Below are 21,651 nucleotides of genomic sequence, written 5' to 3'. Positions count from 1 at the left end.
TAGCTATAGCTACACCAGCTTTCCATTACACACTTTCACTGTGCGTCACGTTGTTTGTAGAGCTAAATCTATATTTTATATTATAGCTATGGATACAATATCATGGTCATTTGACAATAAGAACCTTTCCGTTCAAGATGCAAAAAATAAAAAAAAAATCCATCTATACGTTCCCGTTTTATACCATGGTGAATATGAGTGTTATTTCGGAATGATCAGGGCTAATTCCTGTGAGGCTATTTATAAGCCGCAACGTGTGTTATACCAAATCCATTGGCGTTTTGTCCCTACACACGCTACAATAAAAAAAATCAAATGCATATGATCGGTATTATGTTTCATCATGAATGCATGAAGGGGGGGGGGGGGTCGTTTCTGACTAATTGATTGCCAATAACGGCATTCGTTATTACCACAACATACGCTGATCAGGGTGCGGCTACGCGGTGCAGTGGGCAAGGCGCTCACCACGAATACTGGAGACGCTAGGTTTGCCTGTTCGAGCCCAGCGCTCCACATTGCTTTCAGTTTAGCTGGTCGTCCGTACTAATACACATTGGCAGTATTAGGGGGTGGGAAACTGATGGGTGGGGATCGGGCGTTGTGGACAGCGACTCCTACAGGTCGGTTGGTGCGCCTGCGCAGTAGAATCAGGAAGCGATGGGGGCGGCGCCCCTCCAAAGCGCAGACCCCTGATGCTGAAAGATCGCGCAGGTGAAAAGATGCGACTGCTGTTACCTCGAGTATCGGAGGGGACTCGTGCAATGTATGACTTAGTCCACATTGCAGCCGGCTTGTGGGAGGCGAGAAACCGCGTTCGAGACAGGGGAGGGTTGAATTGGATGATACGAAATTGGGATGGGAGAAAAATAGAAAACGGGAGAAAAAGTGGACGTAAAAAAAAAACATACGCTGATCAGGGCGATGGCTATGAAATCCTTGCACAATCAAGCTGAAATTTACGCTAAATTGTCCTTACCTGTGGCCGGTGGGATTCCAAAAAGAATATTCCAATTATTTGATTGCCATCTGGTAGATCATATGTCCATTTCGCCCACGACATAACCCACCACAGCATAATGAATCGGGGGTCCCTGAAAACTATTCAATGCAATTGGGTGAAGCCCTAGCATGACCTCAGAGTTGCTTTGAGACTCTTGTCAGGACCAAACAACATCCCCAGTTATCCCATTAGTTCCCCCAAACTTACTGTCGGTCTGTTATGTTAAGCTAAGAAGTCTTCAGCTGGCTGGACCAGAGCTGAGAAGCCACTTTCACAAAGATAGGTAGTGCAAAAGATTTTTTTTTTATAATATATATATATATTTTTTAACACTTTCTTTGCCAGGCTTATGTACATCATTATACCATCCTCTGCCAGCTCTATTTGTCTATGGAGAAGTTCCCCTTCTTTGCAGGGCTATAACTTTTTAAATTGTATTGGCCCATTCAACGTCAATTATCTATCGTTCAGGATGTAGCAACGTTATACTTTTTCATTCACATATTCATACTAAAATACGGTCTAAAGTATAAATATGTTTTTATCGTTTTCTGCAGCATTCTGCAGAACGTGATTTATAGCCCTAAATGCATTATATTGATGATCAAATACAGTTTGATAGCGATCGGTGCGAGATAAAAATTTCAAATGGACGTGCTTCTAGAAGTTACTACTTATCATCTGATGTCGACCGGATGGGGGGGGGTCGTTTATAATTCCGTGGCCAACGTTAGATGATTCATCTAGTGTGGGTGATATGATCATTAGAGCAGTTTGTATCGAACGCGGTAAAAAAAAAACGTAATCTTACCCCAGTCTCCTCGGGTCGATGAGTGTGGAGCAAAAATATTCCTATTATGGGATGTTGAAATATGCGATCCATCTCCAGGTTGTATAATAGTATATACGTCCAAATCATGTTGTTTATCGAGTTATTGGTAACGGATCGCTATCCATTGTGTCGAGCCCGAGTCCCGGGACCTATTGCGAGTGGTCGGACCGATTTTGGATGAGCACCAGTTTCCGTTTCCGGTTTCCGGTTTGGGCAATCCACCGATCGGCCACCAGATGGCGCTCTTGAACCGTTGGAGAGTTGAGAGGGGATCAACAGTAGATCTCAAGTCTCCGCGGGAGAAATATGATTGCGATCACAGATTTTTGAAATATTGATCTCAATGACGTGTTACGGCGTCATTGGCAGAATTAGCATGGCGGGGAATGACGAGGTAAGGCGTCCTTGGCGGCCATAGTGTTAATGACTAATCGACGCAACAATTCCTTGTCGACGATTTTTTATAATCGACATCGTCGATTATGTCGACTAATTGTTGCAGCCCTAACGATCAAATGACCCCGCCCACAGTCGCAAATCCAGGCATCCACAATCGACTGCACTTGCCTTTTGGATTATCCAGCCAATCAGAATTTTTTATTTGAATGAAAAATTTCTCGTTCACGTTGCTACTTGCTAAATATATTTTAGATTTTATTTCAGTCCCCATGGCCCAGGTACGAGTAGCTACATTAGTTAGTCAACAACCAGCCAGGCAGCGCCGTTATCTCCGGGGACGAGTAGCTACATTAGTTAGCCAGCAACCAGCCAGGCAGCGCCGTTATCTCCCGGGACGAGTAGCTTCATTAGTTAGCCAGCAACCAGTCAAGCTAACGTTAGCTGGCTCCAGCAGCTTGTTGATGTCGTCGGGAGCATTTAGCCTGCTGGCTACCTAGCTCCACTTCAACCAGCATCGGGAGATCCAGCAGCTTGTCGATGTGCTAATAGCCTCAGCAAGCTAACGTTAGCTGGCTCCAGCAGCTTGTCGATCTGCTGCACTCGAGTCGACTATTGCTGGAGCATTTGTTTATCAGCAGCTATCAGTAGCTAGCCAGCTAGATACCGTTAGACAATGCCTCGTCATGTATTAAACTAAAAGTGAATAGTTGACTGTAGGGCTGTCTTAAATGCTTCGAAGCTTCGAACGTTCGATTCGATGGCACAAGCTTCGAACATTAAAAAAAAAATTGAAGTTTAAAAAGTTTCATTTTTTTTTTTACTTCGATTTGTGTGTGTGTGTGTAGGTGTGTGTGTGTGTGTGAACTACCCATCCCAGTTAGGACAGCCGAATCCCGTCCAATCTTTCGCCGTCGACTAAAGACTCACTTCTTCAACCATTATCTGAAATGATAAAAAAAAAAAAAAAAAAATCTAACCGTGACTAACCTTACTGTCATGCACTTGTCCTAATAAACTAACCTACACTGTAACACGCAACACTTTGATGAACATTGTTACTCAGCTGATAGAGTTGTACCCTTCTTGCTGTCTTGTCGTACAGAACTTGTAAGTCGCTTTGGATAAAAGCGTCAGCTAAATGACTAAATGTAAGTGTGTGTGTGTGTGTGTGTGTGTGTGTGTGTGTGTGCGCGCGCGCACCTTGTAGAATTCCACACATAAGAAAGAAAGATACTGGGATGAATAAACAAAATGGGAAATAAAATGTAGAAATGCATGCAATACATAAATAAATATGAATCTCCATATATGAAATATAACATTTAGATAAGGTGCTACTGAGATGTTTTGGTGAGTTCTTTGTTTTTTTGTGGAAGTTGCCCTTCTTAAAAATGCATGAACATTCACTGATAATTGGTCTGTAGTGGAGTCTACAAGGTCTACATTGCCGGACCATGTAGAATCCGGACCTTGTAGACTGACATAATTCTGTGCATAGTTTAGTCTACACAGGCCATATTTCAAATAATCAAAATCTTACTTCATTCATCTTAAACATTCTTGATTTGGGGGATTGGTAGTTCCCATGAAATCTGAAGTTGTTCAAACGACAACAGCGATCCACCTTGAATTAAATCACACAGCCGAGTGAAACCTTGTTGGATGCGTCAGTCACGAAAGGGGCTACTTAATTAATTAATCCAACCCACTTTATTTATAGAGCACATTTAAAAACAACAACGTTTACGAAAGTGCTGTACAAGTCCCACAACATAAGATAATAAAATAAAAAAAAAAATATATAAAAAAAAAATATTAAAAAAATATATTTTTTTTTATTTATTTTTTTATTTTTTTCCCGAAGCTTCGAATTAAAATCGAAGCTCGGCCCCGAAGCTTCGATTGCCAAAAAAAGCTTCGAAGGTCAGCCCTAGTTGACTGGGTCATTGTTTAAACCAGGGGTGGGCAATTATTTTTCCCGGGGGGCCGAATGAGCAACTGAAAATATGTTGGAGGGCCGGGCCAAAATTCCAAACTCAATTATGCATAATATAAATTTAATTTCTATATAAAAAGCAGTAAATGGCATTGTTTTGACCCCTGGTAAGAGTGTATGTTATTATTTGGCAATTAAAAGGTGAGGTTAGCTTTCAAAAATATAATTTATTCAAATATAATTTATTTCCAAAATGATAAACAAAATGTGAAACATTAATAACAAAGGGCATGTATGAAAAGGTGCTATACAAATAAAGTTATTATTTTGAGTTTCATATACTATTGAAACAAGGATTTTCTTAGCTTTCTAAAGACATCACATCATCTTATAGCCAAAATAAACAAGACATGTCACTGAACTGTGTAAAGAAAAGTGTCCCAGTAGCCTTTTTTACTTTTCTGAGCATGTCTCCTCATGTTTGGAAAGTTCTCCTCCTTGAGAGCAGAGTAGAACTCTAGCAGTGATGCTGACTTAAAGTGCTCTTTCAAGTGAATCAGACTGCAGGTCAATGAGTTCAAGCTGAACATCAGTGGGTGCACTATCAACACTGCAGGTAAAGGGAGAGGAAACCAGCTGCATTTCATCCTCAACCTTTTTGAAATCTTGAAAACGCCTTGAAAATTCATCATGCAGTGCTCCCAACATGGATGAGTACCTGTGCCGGTGATCAGCTGATGGTTTGACTTCTTTCAGGGTTTTCATGTATTTAAGATTGTTGCTGCCTAGTTGCCTTGAAATTAATTGCAACTTTGTCATGAAGGCTTTCACATGGCTATGCATTTCATGAGCAAAAATGCCCTTGCCCTGCAGTTGTGTGTTCAGTAGGGATGGGTACCGTTCACATTTGAACCGATACGGTACCGGTACCTGTGAATTGATACCGGTACCCAACGGTACCTTTTTTCTGTACTTTAGTCTCTAAAAATTTAATCTACCTACCTCAGTTGTGAAAAAAGAAATCCAAACTTCAAATAACCACACTTTCCACCGTTTTCGGCTTGCCCCGACTGCTTTGTTGTTGAATCAAGTCAAATCCTAGGTAAGCGTATATATAAGTATAAGTGTGTGAACGTTGACATGAAAAGCGTGTGAACGTTGACATGAAAAGAAAAAAGTAAAAAAAATATTAAAAAAAAAAAAAAAAAAAAAATTTATTTTTTTTTATTATCATGTAATCTTTCGCGGGCCGGTCAGAATCATCCCGCGGGCCGGATACGGCCCGCGGGCCGTACAATGCCCAGGTCTGGTTTAAACAGTAACGGTAGCTCATGGAGGTCCGATCTATACTAGAGCAGACTGCCTCTGTGTTGATACGAGCAGAAGCCAATAGTATCCCGCTGCAGGGCTGGGCGGATATGACTCGTTGCCACGTTTTTTTTCAAAATAAGAGTATCATACGAACCGAATGTTGCTAACTGCCGGAGCCATCGATATTATGACTCTAGCTGCGCTTGGGGCGGAATTGAGACCCGCACAGATTTTCAAAATAAGAGTATCGTTATGAACTACACGTCTACACGCCACGCGGCGGGCAGACCTCTCAGTGGCAAGCGCCAAAGGTAAAAACTGAGCGCCCCCGTCACTGTGCTCCTAAATTTCTGTGTGCTCCTAAATTTGTATTTAGATTTTATTTATTAACATTTTATTTAGGAGCACATGTGCTCCTTGGGAAAAAGGTTAGCGTAGAGCCCTATATATGGAGACATTAACATTACGTTATCAAACATAGGGACGAAGACTGTAAAAAAAAGTGTCAACAATGTTTTATAATCTTTATGTTAATTTTCATTATAAAAATGTTGTGCCCCCGAAATAAAAAAAAAGCCCCCGAAAATCAATTAAGGGGGGCAAAAAAAGCCCTTGAATTTTTTTTGTTTTTTCTAACCCTGCTTGGAATGGCTTGAATGTTTCTTGTCAATGCCCAAGCTAGTGGGGTTCAAGTAAATACAAGGGTGACCTAGCTTGTGGTTGCTGAAGCTACAAGCGAACTTCGACAGCTTAAGTTAACTGAAGAGGAGCCTGTTTTTGACATTGACGTGCATCCTGACAGACGTGGTCTAGTAGGGAGACCACGTTTAAACATCTCTCCGGACAGGGTTCGAAATTAACGGGGGCTCGGGGCAAAATGCCCTTGAAAATGGACAAAATGCCCCCGAATATCAGTTAAGGGGGGCAGAAAATGCCCCCGACAGTTTACTAATTATATATATGATCTACAGTGCGAGCATTTCCCTTGTATTTGGCCCTAATAATATGTGTGTGTGCGCCACCCGGAAAAATCATTTACTCGAGACGAGTGACGATTACAAAACAGCTCCGCTGTTATAATAGTCCCACATTACACAAGGCGCATAAACGTCCAATCACAGTAGCGCCCGAAAACAAAGTCACGGTACCGGCTTAGGCAAGTTATACATTCAGAATCAGACAACGCAAAAAAATCAGCCAGCCTTGAAGCCCATTCATTTTTATTTTGAGCAAAAGAGAGACGAGGAGAAAGAGAGGAATCCGGCTGACATGGCTTTTGAAGTGATATTCGCACGTGTTTTTGCGGGTCCAGTCCCCACGGTATGTTGACAGAATTCGCAAAACACCTTATCGACTGAAGCATAAAAGTCATTAGGATACTGCTCTGCTCTGAATTTAGGGCTTAGTGGGGAATTTCTTCCGACGTTAACGTTAACGACGCACCGAAGCAGCTAGACCATTTCTCCGTGTTGTGTGTAACACGCAGCGGTCCCCGCCTCCTCCCTCCTTGCAACAAACGTTCCACCCAAAAACGGAATTTCTATTTCATAATGAATTAAATAATTGTATAAAGAATTTTCAATGTTCTGTCATCTAATAATATATTCCATTACCTTTCCTATCTGTATCAAAGTCAAAATGTTGGTATCATAACAACACTACAACATACAAAAGCAGCTTGACAACCGATATCCTTTGCGTTTGATTGATTGAAAACTTTATTAACAGATTGCAGAATGGGTACAATACAGTACAGCTCAATACACACAAGTTAAGGGGATGCAGACCAGAGAAAGACTTTCGTCTTGTTTACATCAGGGTCCCCCATTTTCAATTCATAGTGTGCACACGCACAGTATAATAATGCATTAGATAAATAGTTAATAAACTCTGTGTTACTTGAACAATTTTCACTGTGCTCCTAAATTTCTTTGTGTGCTCCTAAATTTTTATTTAGATTTTATTTATTAACATTTTATTTAGGAGCACATGTGCTCCTTGGGAAAAAGGTTAGCGTAGAGCCCTATATATGGAGACATTAACATTACATTATCAAACATAGGGACGAAGAAAAAACTGTAAAAAAAAGTGTCAACAATGTTTTATAATCCTTATGTTAATTTTCATCATAAAAATTCAGTGCCCCCGAAATACAAAAAAAAGCCCCCGAAAATCAATTAAGGGGGGCAAAAAAAGCCCTTGAAAAAAAATGTTAATTTCTAACCCTGTCTCCGGAAACGTTAGAGTGGTTTGTAAATTGAGGTTATTCCGCCGTTGGAATAGCCAAGTGCCTTGGGGTACACCCCAATACCATCAGACAGATTGTGTCCCTGATGATTGTCTGTGGCTGTTGCATCATCCCCTGCGTCTCGCACTATGACGCTGGCATTAATTGACCGTGCAGTTGCTTGCTATATTGCATATATTGATGTGGCAAATATGATTGACCTTGACCTTGTTAACACTTTCAGTGCCCATCACGTCATATGACGTTTTATCAGCCCAATGCCTGAATGCCCACGACGACAATTATAGTTTTATTTTTTTATTAGCGATCATATTTCATCAACCGAGTCTCCCGTTGGTACACCAGCCCCATCAGCAGCTCAGAATGGGAAAAAAGCGCCCCCTATCGTCTATCCCTGAGTCACTGCACGTCAGTCGCTTAGACTGACCTGGGATCAGTCGATATGTAGAGGCGGGGCCAGCTGGCTCCCTGAGCTGGCAAGCCGTCTGATGAATAGGGTTGGGCATCGTTTGAATTTGAACGATTCCCGTTCCGATTCTCCATATCGATTCCTGTTCTGAACGATTCTCGATTCCGATTCTTTGAGGTGCAGGTCACAGCTTATTTCGCAGGAGAATTTTTTTTTAATTTAAAAAAAAAAAAAAAATCATACTATTCACTTTCAGTTGACTTGATACAGTTTAATTTGGTTGCTGTACTGTAACTAGGGTATTAATTAACAAAGTACATTTTTTTTTTTTTTTTTTAAAGAATCGAAATGCAGGTATGTTACTTCCGGTTCCAGAACCGGTTCCTAATTAGAACCGGTTTTCGGTGCCCAACCCTACTGATGAACATGGAAGTCATCGCGGGACGGGAATCAGCCTGGAATATATATTCACAGTAGCCAATCGATAGACAGTAGTAGGGGTGGACGGTATAAACGGTATACGGTATAAACGGTATGAATTTGCTCTACGGTATGGATTTTGAGTATACCGTGTAACCGGTAGTGCAGCTCTAAAATAGCAATGACGTCATGTAACCACAGCGCGACTATTTCACTCGCATTTGCCCCTAAAAATAGATAGAATTAGTCATAGATAATAGATATGTGCGAACTGGAAAAAGTTATTTAGGAGGCTTCGCGCAGTGGGCGTGCCAGCCCCTACCGCACGCATGTAAACACGGGTCTAGTAGTCTAGTGGGACGGGACACGGGAGCTGTCGGCGTCTCCCTGAGCTAATGTTAGCTTAGCTACCGCTACTAAATGACCCAGTCAACTATTCACTTTTAGTTTAATACATGATGGGGCATTGTCTAACCGAACGGTATCTAGTCGGCCAGCTACCGATAGCTCCTGACATCAACAAACGCTCCACAAAGTCTAGTACTAGAGACGTGTATGCTACCTGTTAGCTCACGTTAACGCAAATTAGTTCACCGTTCAAAACGAAATGTCCCATTGAACTAAATAATTCACTGAGGCGTTGTATTAACGTTATATATGCAGTAGCTACAGATAGCTCATGATATCAATGTCTTATAACACTGATTCGATGCGTATTCGAGCTGAGGGCTTGCTAACGTTATAATACCAATACAATAGGGTCCAGGTGCAGCGCCGGAGAATCCTGGCCGTAGCTCTGCTCGAGGCTACTAGAGTATAGGTCCAGGTGCAGCTCCGGAGAATCCTGGCCGTAGTACACAGACAGTGGAGCTTGTTGCGTGGTGGCGATGTCTCGCAGATAATACCAGTACAAGTCTAATTATATAATATATATATTTTATAAAAAAAATAAAAAAAAAATTATATAAAATAAAAAAAAAATTTTTTATCAAAAACGATGATACCGTGATATATACCGTTACCGTCTATGCTTCAAATTATACCGTGATATAAATTTTAGACCATACCGTCCACCCCTAGACAGTAGTGATCGATTTTTGGAATGGCGATCAGGAATTGGAATGATCTTTTTGGAGAACATCTGATCTGAGGAACTCAGATTAGGGCCGGGCGATATGGAAAAAAATCAATTTTTTTTATATATATATTTATAAACAACAGATGTATGTTTATTTTGCAGCAATTCTTTGTCATTGCCGCCATCTTTAGTGTTACATCCCCTCACACTCCAGTTCTCAGGCTGCAGCTGGTTTAAAAGCGTAAGTAAAACGGCTTCTCTGCTGGCTGTGGCTCCAGGGGAGTTGAACAGTTCTGGCTCTGCTAGTTTATTTTCGATCTTTTGGCGCTTTTTTGGTGGACAAACCACCGCACATGTGCACCGTGACTCGTGACTGGAGTCTAGTTCTGCTAGCACACATAGCCTACTGTGTACAGACGGTTTCAAACTGTATTTTAAATTAGAAAGCAAACAAAATAAATGGACAAGAGAAAAATAAATCTCAATTTGGTCAGTATTGTCATTTGGACAAGCAAAGCCATTACTTTAAGTTGCAAGAAAGACAAGTCTGCCCACTGTCTCTGGTTTTAAAACTGCCCTGTTGCAGGTCACAAAAAAAATATATATATAGATTTTTTTAAATTTCGATATTCGATATCGATTATTAAAATATATCGCGATATTTATCGTTATTGTTATATCGCCCAGCCCTAACTATCGATAATCTAGCGTTTATTTGAAAACGATTCATAAATAGGCCGAAAAATGTCAACGTTTTTGTGTATTCTAGAATATTCCAGTAAACGTCTTTTATCATGGAATCTTTTTATTTTCCTTGAAAACGAGGGCTTTTCAAAATGCTATAAAACTAAAATGAACCGATAAAAAAACAATCCGCCTCGACAATGTTGACTGGAAAACGAGTCATTGATAAGCGACGGGCAGATTAGACACATAGCCATAATTTAAAACATAGATTAGGCGTTATTAACGCTAACATTGAAGTGGATGGTGGGCATTCAAGCACTAAATCGTGCGCCCCCTGCTGGCACTGAAAGTGTTAACAGCCTTTTAGATGAGGAGTTCCCGACCTTTGCTGATCATGATCGCAACATCTACTATGAGGATCCTGCTTATGAGAATGTTACTTAAACCTGATTGTACCATCTGATGTTTAGGTTATGACCGCAGCACTGGTGAAAGTAAACAAGTGTTGTCTTTGTTTATTCCCATTCACAGTTATTGCATTTATTACACTCTCAAATGTGTTTTCATTTACTCAGTTAAACTGTTCCACACTGTTTTCACCTTGAGCTGTTGCACTTTTTATATTCTCCCACCTTGTTTACACAGAATCATTAAAATCGCACCTTAGTTGTAATGATAGAACAGCATCAGTTGCACCAGTGTTTTTGTCAGTTCCCATACACATTAGTAATTTCTTAATATGTTATGTAAATTATTGTAAACAGGAATAAAAGGTACAGATAAATGTTTTTTCTTTCTTTAAATCACAAACAAGAAATTGTCATATGACACACAGCAGGTCTTAAAGTTCAGACAAATGGCTTTCAAACTAATTGTCTCACAAAATTCCACTGGAGCTTAACAATTTAAATAAGATTGTAATAACCTCAATTGTTTAGAAGAAGGGGGAAAAAGTGCTGTGCTTGACTTGGCAGCATAGACTCCTATGAAAAAATAACATTGTATTACAGTTAGCAAAGTCCAATTTCACTTTTTTTTATGTCTATTTTAACATATTCAGCTCAGCTCCAGTAGCCTAAATCCAGGTTGTATGTCTATTACTCATTATTATTATTACTCAACATTAAAACTGAAAATTGTATTGAAAAAATAAAACATAATAATAACAGATTCCATAGTTAGGGCCCTATATGCTTATTGAATCTATTTGAATAGCCTAATAACTATTTAAATGTGTTGCTTGTCTTATTTCTGCTTAAACTGGAGTTATTATATAATAACATTGCTGTACCTTTTGCATGTGCGTGCTCCACCTCGATGTGGCCAATTAGGATATTGATAGGTCTCCCGTTGCGCAATATGCGGCTGTAGACGAGCTTGCACTCCTTTGCAGAGACGTCTGTATCTCCGTCGATCATGAAGCTCATGTAGATGTTCTCCGCGATCTGAAGGGCTGTCTTCTTTTTTTAATGTGTCTGCAATCACTCCTATGAACTGGGCACAGGCAGTGTCATTGCTGTACGTCATATGGCAGTACTGTCAGCCATATTAGGACCACACTCCTTGCAATACATGCAAACCATACTGTTTGTCGCTTTATCGTAGCGGAGCCAGGGAAATTGAACCAGCCATTCCTTCCGAAAGGTATATATTTTGGTTTCAGGTTTCACAGTGGCGATGGCTTTTTTTGTTTATCCCGTCTTTCAGTGAATAACGATCAGAGTAGGGATGCCCCGATCACGTTTTTTGCCACCGATCACCGATCGTCTATGAGCCATATCGGCCGATACAGATTGTTTTTGGTTTTATATAATAAAAAAAAGTACCGTAATTTTCGGACTATAAGCCACGCCTTTCCCCCCCCCATTTTTCGACCCTGCGGCTTATATAACGGTGCGGCTTATATGTGACTCGATGTGACCAAACCCGAAAATGTAAAAATCGAAATATTATTTTTTTTTTTTATATAAATCTTTCTTCCCCTCCTTTTTCCCGATTTTTCTCCCATCCCACCCTTCCTGGTTGTTGCGTACTTTCCCCTACTGTTGGTCCGGGAGACCGGAGACTGTCGCATGCTTTCCTCCGACGCATGTGCAGCCTGGGGCAGGCCAACCTGGCCGCGCAGGTTCTCACCGGGGAGAGTGTAGCGTGTGGGAGGCCACACTATCTCTCCTCAGTTCCAACCCTCGCTGAGCAGGCGCCCCGACCGAACTGTGGGGGTCGCTGTCCACAACGCCCAGGACCCACCCTTCAGCTTTCCCACCCCCTGATACAGCCAATTGTATCGGTGTGAGAGGCCAGCCAAGCTGATAGCAACGCCGGGAGCTGGATTCGAACAGGCGAATCCTAGTGTCTCCCGGTGTTGGTGACGAACGTAATCTCCGTGTGCCACCTGCCCCCCCCACGAAATATTAGTTTTTTGACTACATTGAAATGTTATTGATCTCTGTTCCCTTATTTGCTAAACTTAATACAACTTGTAAATGAGTTAATTCTTGTTATTTGTCCGACAGTATTGTGTCCCAATGCTAATTGCATAATGGTAATTAAACATTAAAACACCTGCGGCTATGGGGGGGCAGGTGGCGCACGGAGATTACGTTCGTCACCAACACCGGGAGACACTGGATTCGCCTGTTCAAATCCAGCTCCCGGCGTTGCTATCAGCTTGGCTGGCCTCTCACACTGATACAATTGGCTGTATCAGAGGGTGGGAAAGCTGAAGGGTGGGTCCTGGGCGTTGTGGACAGCGACCCCCACAGTTCGGTCGGGGCGCCTGCTCAGCAAGGGTTGGAACACTCTCCCCGGTGAGAATCTGCGCGGCCAGGTTGCGTGTAGCATAATGACAAGCAAGCAGTGCAAAAATGCGGAAGCATTAGTCACCGCACGCCACTACGGCACGCCGCCGCCGGTGCACGCACCTGAGCGAGCACGCCGCCGCCGGTGCACGCACCTGGGCGCTGGGCGAAGGAAAATGAAAGGCGCATTACCGCACGCCACTACGGTACCTGCGGTGACGAATGCTTCCGCATTCTTGCACTGCTTGCTTGACATTAAGGAATAGGCGGCCAGGTTGGCCTGCCGGTAGGCTGCACATGCGTCGGAGGAAAGCATGTGACATAGGGCTGGGCGATATAACGATAACTATAAATATCGCGATATATTTTAATAATCGATATCGAATATCGAAATTTAAAGAAAATCGAAAAATCGTTTTTCTTTTTCTTTTTTTTCTTTTTTCTTTTTTTTACCTGCAACAGGGCAGTTTTAAAACCAGAGACAGTGGACAGACTTGTCTTTCTTGCCTGCAACTTAAAGTAATGGCTTTGCTTGTCCAAATGACAATACTGACCAAATTCAGATTTCTTTTTCTCTTGTCCATTTATTTAGTTTGCTTTCTAATTTAAAATACATTTTGAAACCGTCTGTACACAGTAGGCTATGTGTGCTAGCAGAACTAGACTCCAGTCACGAGTCACAGTGCACATGTGCGGTGGTTTGTCCACCAAAAAAGCGCCAAAAGATCGAAAATAAACTAGCAGAGCCAGAACTGTTCAACTCCTCTGGAGCCACAGCCAGCAGAGAAGCCGGTTTACTTTAGCTTTTAAACCAGCTGCAGCCTGAGAACTGGAGTGTGAGGGGATGTAACACTAAAGATGGCGGCAATGACAAAGAATTGCTGCAAAATAAACATACATCTGTTGTTAAATTTTTTTTTTTTTTTTTTTTTATACTTATAACAATTCGATAATTATCTATCGAGAAATAAAATTATCATATCGTTATCGCGATATGATTTTTTTCCATATCGCCCAGCCCTAATGTGACAGTCTCCGGTCTCCCGGACCAACAGTAGGGGAAAGTACGCAACAAACCAGGAAGGGTGGGAGGGTAGAAAATCGGGAAAAAGAGGGGAAGAAAGAAAGAAAAACACCTGCGGCTTATAGTCCAGTGCGGCTTATATATGTACACATCATTCAATTTAGCTGCTGCAGCTTATATTCAGGTGCGGCTTATAGTGCGAAAATTACGCTATATATACAAAACAATTATATATAAAATATATTATATAATTATACTTGTAGTTGTATTATCTGCGAGACATCGCCACCACGCAACAAGTCAAAATGCTCGCTATCTGCAAACAGCTCCACTGTCTGTGTGTATACTCAGTGTGTATATTTGCTTTGGTCAAATCACATTCAGCATTGACATCTTCAGTGTTGTTATGAAGCATGATAGCTAATTACCCAATGTTCAGCTGCAAAAACGAATAATGTCAATTATGTTATAAGACATTGATAGCAGGAGCTATCTGTAGCTACTGCTAGCCGGCTAGATGACGTTAGACAATGCACCATGTATTAAAATAAAGTGAATTATTTAGTTTACTGGGTCATTTCGTTAAAACAGTGAGCTAACGTGAGCTAACGTTAGCTACCTAGCTAACGGAGGTCTCATGCTGGCGCATCTTTATCATTCTTAAACTGAAATGCGCATTTGTTGATATCAGGAGCCAGGGTTAGAAATTAACATTTTTTTTCAATGGCTTTTTTTGCCCCCCTTAATTGATTTTCGGGGGCTTTCTTTTGTATTTCGGGGGCACAATTTTTATAATGAAAATTAACATAAATATTATAAAACATTGTTGACACTTTTTTTACAGTCTTCGTCCCTATGTTTGATAACGTAATGTTAATGTCTCCATATATAGGGCTCTACGCTAACCTTTTTCCCAAGGAGCACATGTGCTCCTAAATAAAATGTTAATAAATAAAATCTAAATACAAATTTAGGAGCACACAAAGAAATGTAGGTGCACAGTGACAATTGTTCAAGTAACACACACACACACGATGTGTGACATGGCTTGGTTTCATGTTTTGAGGTACCTTCAATTATCTGTAAATAATACATACATACTCTATCTAAATAGATGAAATGATTGTCCCTGAGGGCAAGTTGTGTTGTTGTCTTGATATATCTACAAATAGCAGACGAATAGCTGGTTGCCTCTGGATCAATGAATGTCTAATATTGAATAATATTATTAGCTATTTTATTTTTAACATCCCTAATTCCAACAATCAAGAGGCTTGTTTCAAATTGATACAGCACTGGAACGTTTGAGTATAGGCTCTGGCCAGAGTATCAATGAAATATGTTGCACGCTCAGCGCTGTGGAATGAAGGAAATGCGCATCGCGATCGGATTTGGATGTTATTCTTTGAAGTTGTGTTACAAATGGAACGGTCTTTCCCCGCCGAACACAAGTTACTTAACGTTACACAGGTCGCGCTATGCAGATGCTTAGCTTGCTAACGTTAAGATAGCAGTGTAATGCTTATGCTTGATGAAAGCAGAGCTCTCCCCCTGTCTGTGTTCGCCCCTCTCAAAGCACCCTAACACGCAGCGGGCCCCGCCTCCCTCCATCATTGCAACAAACCTGGCATTCCACCCAAAAACTGAATTTCAGTCCAGTTTCTCAACTATTAACAGCGGAGCTGTTTGTAATCTTCACTCGCACACTGCAAGTAAATGATTTTTCCGGTTCGCGCACACACATATTATTAGGGGCAAATACGAGGGAAATGCTCGCACTGTAGAGCATATATATAATTAGTAAACTGTCGGGGGGCTTTTATTGCCCCCCTTAACTGATTTTCGAGGGCATTTGGTAAATTTTCGAGGGCATTTTGCCCAAAGCCCCCGTTAATTTCAGTAGCTAGCCAGTTAGACAATGCATCATGTATTAAACTAAAGTGAATAGTTGACTGTGTAGTTTTGTTTAAACAGTAACGTTAGCTAGGTAGCTAACGTTAGCTCACAAGCGATAGCTAGTTAGCCAACGCTAGCCAGCACATGCAAAATCGAATGCCAAACTGATGATATCAGACGTTGATATCAGGAGCTATCAGTAGCTAGATAACATTAGACAACGCCTCATGTATTAAACAAAAGTGAATAGATGACTGTGCCATTTTGTTTAATGCTTGTTATGTTGAATGAGGAGCTCTGAGGTGCTCATCCACTCGACTCTTGCCGTGGTAAATAAGGGTTTGTTGACATGACTGGTCTGGGAGGGGGAGGAGGAGCAGGAGGGGCAAGACGTGCTCCAGCAGCAGCTGTGTGGCTGTGAGAGAAGAGCAAGTGAGAACTCCGCAGAGAATTGGATCATGTTTTCCGTGTCATCGATCGGTTTTCACGATCGGTGAAAATAAAGCATTATCGGAATTCACCGATCTCATATTTATACTGAATATCGGCCGATACCGATCGCTGGCCGATCGATCTGGGAATCCCTAGATCAGAGCCAATCAGAGGCAGATCAGGGCTGGTCTTTGCATAATGCACGTGTTAGAAACAATCAAAGGCATGGCGGTTAGGTGGCCGAGCGGAGATTGCGTTCGTCACCAGCCCCGGAGCTGTGAGCTGGATTCGCCTGTTCGAATCCAGCTCACAGCTCCGGGGTTGTCACCAGCTTGGCTGGCCGTCTGCACTAATACAATTGGCTGTATTAGAGGGTGGGAGAAGCTGGCGGGGTGGGTCCGGGTCGTTGTAAACAGCGACTCCTACAGTTCGGTCGGGGCGCCTGCTAAGCGCGGATTGGACTTGAGGGGGATAGTGTGGTCCTCCCACACGCTACGCCCTCTCAATGAGAATCCGCGCTGCCAGGTGAAAAGAAGCGGTGATTGGCTGGACGTGTGTCGGAGGAAGCACGTGGTAGCCTCCACTCTCCCAGATGATCTGACTGTGGGGGGTAAGTGCGCAGCGACCAGGAAGGGACTGGGAATTGGCATACGACTAACATTGGGATGGGAGAAAATCGGAGGAAAAATGGAGGGGGAAAAAGACCAATATTTAGAAACAATCAAAGGCAGAGTTTTTGAAGAACATGCAGAAAATGTTCTAGACCAGAGAAAAGAAACAGAAAACAAACTGATATTTCAGTGAGGCAACAAGTATGAAGTATGTTAACGATGGGTATTACGTGAGATTATCTGAAGGGGTTGAAAATATTTTTTGTTACATCAGAGAACAACCGTATTCACATAATGGATCATCATTCAGCGTTATTGAAGACTCTTGTGACTGATAAGTACTTATGATTACTTCCCCAGACCACGTCTTTATGCATTTCTTTATGACCACACTTGTATTATATGATAGGGCTGCTAAATTCTACATTTGGCTGGCAAATTAGAATCTTATTAGTCTGAAGAAGTGACTCTGTAAGACTCTTCCCTGATGTCTAGTGGTCACCACCGCTAACCCTGGAGCCACTTAAAGGAACACGCCAACATTTTGGGAAATTAGCGTATCGTCTTCTCCAGAAAGAGACAAGAAGATAGATAGCTTTCTACTGAACGCAGAGAGAAAACAGTTATCTGGCTGCACGTTAGATACGTTGTCTCTCTCTGGAGAAGACGGTAAGCTAATCTCCCAAAATGTTGGCTTGTTCCTTTAACCATGGGATTGTGGCTGTGTCGAGCTGCCATTCTCCGCTCGGCCTTGAAAAGGAGAAAAAAACACTCCATCTGTGTGTCTCCTCCAGGTTCCGACCCACCCAGACCAAGACCAAGAAGGAGACCAAGCTGGAGTTCTTTGGCTTTGAGGACAAGGAGGACCAGGGGGCGAAGGAAGGGGCAGAGGGCGGCGTGGTGGGCGGCAGCAGCTACAAGATCAAGTACTTTGGCTTCGATGACCTGAGCGAGAGTGATAGCGACGAGGAGAGCTCCCAGGCCAAAGAGAGGAAGAAGGCCAAAAAGGCGGCGGCACTGTTGGCTTCTTTTGGCTCCAGCGCGGATAACAGCCCCCAGCCCAGCAGTGACTCTCCGGACGGCCAGGCCGACGGCAACGCAGGTGGGCTGGCTATGCTGCAACATAATGACTAACATTGTGTCCAGTTTTCTGTCATACTGTGATGCAGTTTCACTTCTTCAGTGTGGATGTTCTAATTGGGATGCCATGCACTCGTTGACATTTACAACACGTTTTTTTTTTTACTTTGTCCAAGGACCTTGTGATAAAGAAAGTTTATAAAATGGCATAATTATAGATTAAATATTTTTGCAGGATGCCCATTATGTACTATGCGTTTGTGATTGTAACTTATGTATATACTGTTAGCATTTATTTATTTAGTGTTTTGTTATAAAAAAAATGCTATTGACCTATCTCAAACCCTGCCCTCTTTTCTTTCAATGTTTGTCTGAGGGAAGCGGCAGTTGTGATTGGAGGATCAAGAAAAGAGGGCATGGTTTGACATGGGTCAATCAATAGTAGTCCTAATCCATTCACAGTGATGTTAATGCACTGCCATCCAACATCCTTTTTATTTAGTTTTTATTTACATCCCAACAGAAGACTTCTCTGAAGACTCCAACCCAGGGGGACAGAAGGGACACTCGGGGAAGCAAGGCGACCGGTCCAAGGACACGGCCACCAGATCCAAAAAGATCTTCAGTGGACCCAAAAAGGTCTATTTAAATGTAGTGCTTCTTAAGTTACCAGGGATGTGATGCAAATCAACTTACGGTCGACTAAAGCTGTATTCGAAAGGGACTAGTATTACGTGGGGACCCATGGTAATATAAAAGTAACCCCAGAGCTCTCTGATTTCTAGATGCACATTTGCATGGGATAAGTTAAGCTTTTTTCTGCGTCTCCGTAGACCGTGCCCCGCCACCGGTTTAAAGTCTTAGTGAAGATTGATTTATATGAAAACCGATTTATGTATAATTTTGCTAGCTCGCCAACGTTACTGTGATTAAAGCAAACTTTAATAAAATTAAAATAAATTATATATTTTTTTTATTATAATTTTTTCAGGAGGGGAGGGGGGTCCCGTTGGCGGGGTGGCAATGGTAGGGGAAACACTGACTCTCAGTCCAGACTCTGTATTCAAGACAAGTTCTCTGCTAAAGCAGCCCTGTATGTCTAACTGACTGTCATTGTGTTCCAGTCCCCTGCTAAAGCAGCCCTGTATGTCTAACTGACTCATTGTGTTCCAGTCCCCTGCTAAAGCTTCGTACAACGCTCGCCACTGGAATGAGCCTGAGGAGATGCCTCCGCCGACCCTGCCCCGATCTCAAACTGCCCCGGTAACACAACCCTCTTATCATTGATCAATACTGTGTATTCATTATTTGGTAGTTCCCCCCCCCCCCCCCCCGCCCCTCTGTCCATTGGGAGTAATTTACCCAGACAAGGGTTATTCTCTGCAATGTAGACTTGTAGACCATGTATTGAGTAGTCCCAAGGTTTGGCTAAACTGTTGCTGGGGAAACTGCTTTTAGAAGTTGTCATTCACATAGTGTCATCTGATATCCACATTAACACTTTGGCTGCCATGAAACGTCTTTAGACGTCATTGCCGGCCATGCTCAAGTTGCCGGAGGACGCTGTACAGCGTCCTTTTATCAATATTTCAAAAATCTGCGATCGGATTCATATGTCCCCTCCGCTGGCCTGAGATCCACCAGCAGGACCCACTGAGCTCTCTGGCGGTTCAGGAGCGCCATCTGGTGGCCGATCGGCGCAATCGCTTAACAGGATGTGCCATAGAGGTTGTGCTAGACGTCCGTATTACTTCCGGGCACTCGCTAGGTCCCGGGACTCTGGCTCGTCACGCTACACAGTGATCGATTGCCAATAACTCGATAAACAACATGATTTGGACGTATATACCATTATACAAGCTGGAGATGGACTGGGTAAATTTACATCCCATAATGATAAGATTTCTACTCTACGATGATCGCCCAACGGCGCGCGGAGACTGGGGTGAGTTTTAGCGTGTAACGTTACCGTCTTCGATACTAACTGCTATTATCAACATTTGACCCACATTAGATGATTGGTATAACGCTGCCCACGGAATTATAAACGCCCCCTAGCCCATCCGGTCAACATCAGATGACGTGTAGTAACTTCTAGAAGTACGTCTAGTTGGAATTTTTTATATCGCGCTGATTGCCATAAAACTGTATTGCATCATCAATATAATGCATTTGGCGCTATAGATCACGTTCTGGAGAAAGCTGCAGAAAGAGATGAAAACATACTTATACATTAGACCATACTTTACTATGAATATGTGAATGAAAAAGTTTAACGTTGCTACACAATGAACAATACATATAGGACTTTGAATGGGCCCTAATAATGGCAATGTAGCAATAGAATTTAAAAAGTTATAGCCCTGCAAAGAAGGGGACTTTCTCCATAGACAAATAGCGCTGGCAATCTATGGTATATCATGAATTTAACCTTAGGCAACCAAAGTGTTAACAAAACATATGAGAGGTTTTTATTCAGGAGACCATTGAGCTGTGGCACAATTTTGAAGCCCAATTCACAGGGGCAAAAAGGGTGAGATGGTCTAAGGTGAATCGATTATAATTCATTTAATTTAGAAGCACTTTCCAAGAAAACTAATTTTTTCTTTCTAACTTTTTTTTGGAAATGTCTGGAAATGGATCTATGTTTTCCTCTCAACCTTGCACAATCGTCCTCAGGCCAATTTGTCGAGCAGCAGTAAGGACAGCAACTCCCACAAAGACGACGGGCTGTTCAAAGCACCCCCGCCGCCACCCAAAGTCACAAAGTCTGAGACCATCCCCACAGGACCAAATCAGGACATTGTCACAGCACTCAAATGCAGGAAGGAACACAAGGAGGTGAGCCCAGGGAGATGTAGTGTCATCGGGCTCTTTGCTGAAAGTCAGCAGCCCAACACAGAACAAACATACAAGCGATGTCTGGCCTGGCCTCCCAATGCTTATTTCTCCAATTGTGACTACCGTACTTCTGTTTGCATGCTGTTATCTATTCATCTCTGCTGTTCCCCTACCCACTGCCCAGCCAAGTATTCATTTTAGTCACACTTTATTGGGTTGGTAATAGTCTGAGTAGAGTGTCAGGCTTGCCGTAGTTCATTTGAATCCCAGTGGTACAAAGGGAGACCTTTTTAATGTAGAACCTCCTACAGCTTCTGGTATCATTGGCAGATGGATCTGTTGGCTCTAGATCAGGCGGGGAGCTGATCTAAGATAATGGGGCTGAAGTTAGGCCACAAAGACTGGTGTTGTTTTCTCCTCGGGTACTTCTCTGTGGCATGCTGGGCCTAAATGAAGCAGGAGTCTGGAGTAACATGCACACACACAGGGACATACACACACACACACACACACGCAGTCACGGCTGATCTGGCTCTAATTCCATTGGCTGTGGCATTATCGATGAGGGGTATTAGCTCTGTCAGCTAATGCTGCTAATGGAACCGATTAGGCAGAGCCGCTTTACATTCAGCATTCTCAGGCAGCT

The 21,651-nt window shown here is 42.4% G+C and overlaps 1 protein-coding gene across 1 annotated transcript in view; it reads left to right on the top strand.

Annotated features, from left to right (window-relative positions):
• The window catches only part of wapla (WAPL cohesin release factor a), a 68,835-nt gene that overhangs the window by 6,125 nt on the left and 41,059 nt on the right, over window positions 1–21,651 (top strand). Inside the window, exons 4-7 of the mRNA XM_084321342.1 lie at window positions 17,879–18,186; window positions 18,688–18,803; window positions 19,338–19,427; window positions 20,844–21,005. Coding sequence (XP_084177468.1) covers window positions 17,879–18,186; window positions 18,688–18,803; window positions 19,338–19,427; window positions 20,844–21,005 — 676 coding nt within the window. The remainder of the gene's footprint in view (window positions 1–17,878; window positions 18,187–18,687; window positions 18,804–19,337; window positions 19,428–20,843; window positions 21,006–21,651) is intronic.

The sequence above is a fragment of the Notolepis coatsorum genome, assembly GCF_963971535.1.
Source record: "Notolepis coatsorum genome assembly, chromosome: 9".
In the NCBI taxonomy this organism is placed as follows: domain Eukaryota; kingdom Metazoa; phylum Chordata; class Actinopteri; order Aulopiformes; family Paralepididae; genus Notolepis; species Notolepis coatsorum.
This window is presented reverse-complemented; position numbering and strand designations above follow the sequence as displayed.